The sequence below is a fragment of the Gracilinanus agilis genome, unplaced genomic scaffold (genome assembly GCF_016433145.1).
Source record: "Gracilinanus agilis isolate LMUSP501 unplaced genomic scaffold, AgileGrace unplaced_scaffold53584, whole genome shotgun sequence".
In the NCBI taxonomy this organism is placed as follows: Eukaryota; Metazoa; Chordata; class Mammalia; order Didelphimorphia; family Didelphidae; genus Gracilinanus; species Gracilinanus agilis.
This window is the reverse complement of record NW_025388670.1, coordinates 137-2,130: the sequence shown is the minus strand read 5'-3', so window position 1 is coordinate 2,130 and position 1,994 is coordinate 137. Positions and strand designations below refer to the sequence as shown.

At 64.7% G+C, this 1,994-nt stretch overlaps 1 protein-coding gene across 1 annotated transcript; it reads left to right on the top strand.

Annotated features, from left to right (window-relative positions):
* Positions 1-693: 693 nt before the first annotated feature.
* On the top strand, positions 694-1,587 carry LOC123255875 (segment polarity protein dishevelled homolog DVL-1-like; the record flags this gene model as incomplete). Its single annotated transcript, XM_044684595.1, has 4 exons — positions 694-770; positions 880-947; positions 1,192-1,341; positions 1,394-1,587. Coding segments are annotated over 4 exons (489 nt in total), but the record flags the coding sequence as incomplete, so codon positions are not given.
* Positions 1,588-1,994: the final 407 nt, after the last annotated feature.

The window sequence follows — 1,994 nt, the reverse complement described above, 5'->3', positions numbered from 1 at the left end:
CTACCCAGCTGCCCCATCCTTTTGGTACTTTTTAGGGACCCCATGCCATGCCCCCTCCCAGGCTCTAGTGCCCTTTGTTCAGGGGGCGGAGCCAGGCTCCCAGCAGGCCACGCCAGGGGCCTTCCGTGCTCACAGAGAAGTCTCTGCATGCCACCTTTGACACGTGCCATAGGTTAGCCATCATGGCAGGCAGGCATACAGATAGCCATCTCTGGGGAAGGGAGCCAATGAGGAGCCGCGGAGGGCTGGACCTCCCATCATGGAGGCAGGAACACCTTAGTTCAAATCCAGATCAAGGCACTTCCTGGCCCAGTGACCCTGGGCAAGTCACTTCACCCTGTTGCCTCAGTTTCTTCCTCTGTGAAATGAGCCACAGACAAAAAGGTCAACAGCTCCAGGGTCTCACCAAGAAAACTCCTGTTGGGATCTCAGGGAGTTGGACAAGACTGGCCCACAACAGTGCCAGGCCAAAGCTGATGGGGGCAGGAACAGGGGAGGGTTGGAGCTGGCCAGGCCAGTCCTTGTGCCATGGTACACAGGAGAACATGGAGGCCCAGAGGAGCATGTGACTTGCCCATGGCCAAAGGGCCAGGACTGGGGGAAGTAGCCTCAATGACCCCAGTCCTGGGGGGGCCAGCTGCCTGCCCTGCCGCGCCCCGCCCCTACCTCATCTGCTCTGCTCCTCCCCCACAGGTGAATGACGTCAACTTTGAGAACATGAGCAATGACGATGCCGTCCGGGTCCTGAGGGAGATCGTGTCCAAGCCGGGGTGAGAAGAGACGCCTGGGGGGGGCCCGGAGGGAGGGAAGGGTGCTGGAGGCGGGGTTGGGGTCTGGTCCAGGGAGACTGGGGTGTGACGGCGGCCTTCCCCCCTTCAGCCCCATCAGCCTCACGGTGGCCAAGTGCTGGGACCCCACCCCCAGGAGCTACTTCACCATCCCCCGGGGTAAGCCACGCCCTGGGGGCTGCGGGCGTGCCGAGAGCCGCAGGGGGCGGGGCGGGGCGGGGAGGACTTCCTGGAGCTGGTGAGGGGGAGCCCTGGAGGAGAGGAGGATGGTGGGGAGCTTCCTGGGATGGATCCTGACCACCTTCCCTTTCTCTGGCCCCTCCTCGTCTTTGCTATGCCCCGCGTGTGTCCGTCCTCCCCTCCCGTCTGTCCGTCTGGCTCTGTCCGCGGGCCACGCTCACAGCTGACCCGGTGCGGCCCATCGACCCGGCCGCGTGGCTGTCGCACACGGCGGCGCTGACGGGAACGTTCCCGCGCTACGGTACGAGCCCCTCCATGAGCACCATCACATCTACCAGCTCCTCACTAACAAGCTCTATTCCTGACGCAGAAAGTAAGTGGCGGCCCAAGCGCCCCCTGGGGCCGAGCAGGGCCTGAGCAAACAGGCGAGCCAGCCGGCGAGCCAGCGAGCGAACTGGGCCCCCACCTGGCCCCCAGCGCAGGCTCACTGTTGTGGGGGGGCTCACGGGCCAGCCTCCGCACCGGCCTGCACCTGTGTGAGCGTGCACACCGGCCCGCGGGCTCGCTGTCCGCCCACGTGCACAACCTGCCTGCACTCATGTTCACGGTCACCCAGTAGCCTGCACAGGTGCACACACAGACTCGTATACTCCAGTACATATACATGCAGCATATACGTACTGTATATATGCTGTGCCCTGGCAGGGCCACCGGGCCACTGTGCATGGCAAGCCACCTGCCCCCGTTCTCACACAAGCTTTGCCCAGCCCAGCAGCCCCGGCGCCCGGCTCGGGAGGGCGGCGGCGGGCGAGCTTGGAGGCTTTCCCTGGCCCCGCCCCCTCACTAACAGGACTAACTTTCACCAAGCTCTTTGGGGGCCGGGCGACGCGGCGGGAGGGGGCGCAAGTGGACGAGGCCTTTGTAGAGCCCCCCACCCGTGGCCCAGCCTTTGCTCCCAGGGGACCCTCACCAGAGCCTCCTCTGAGTCACTACTCTAGGGGGTCAGCGGTACAGAGAGCCAGCTGT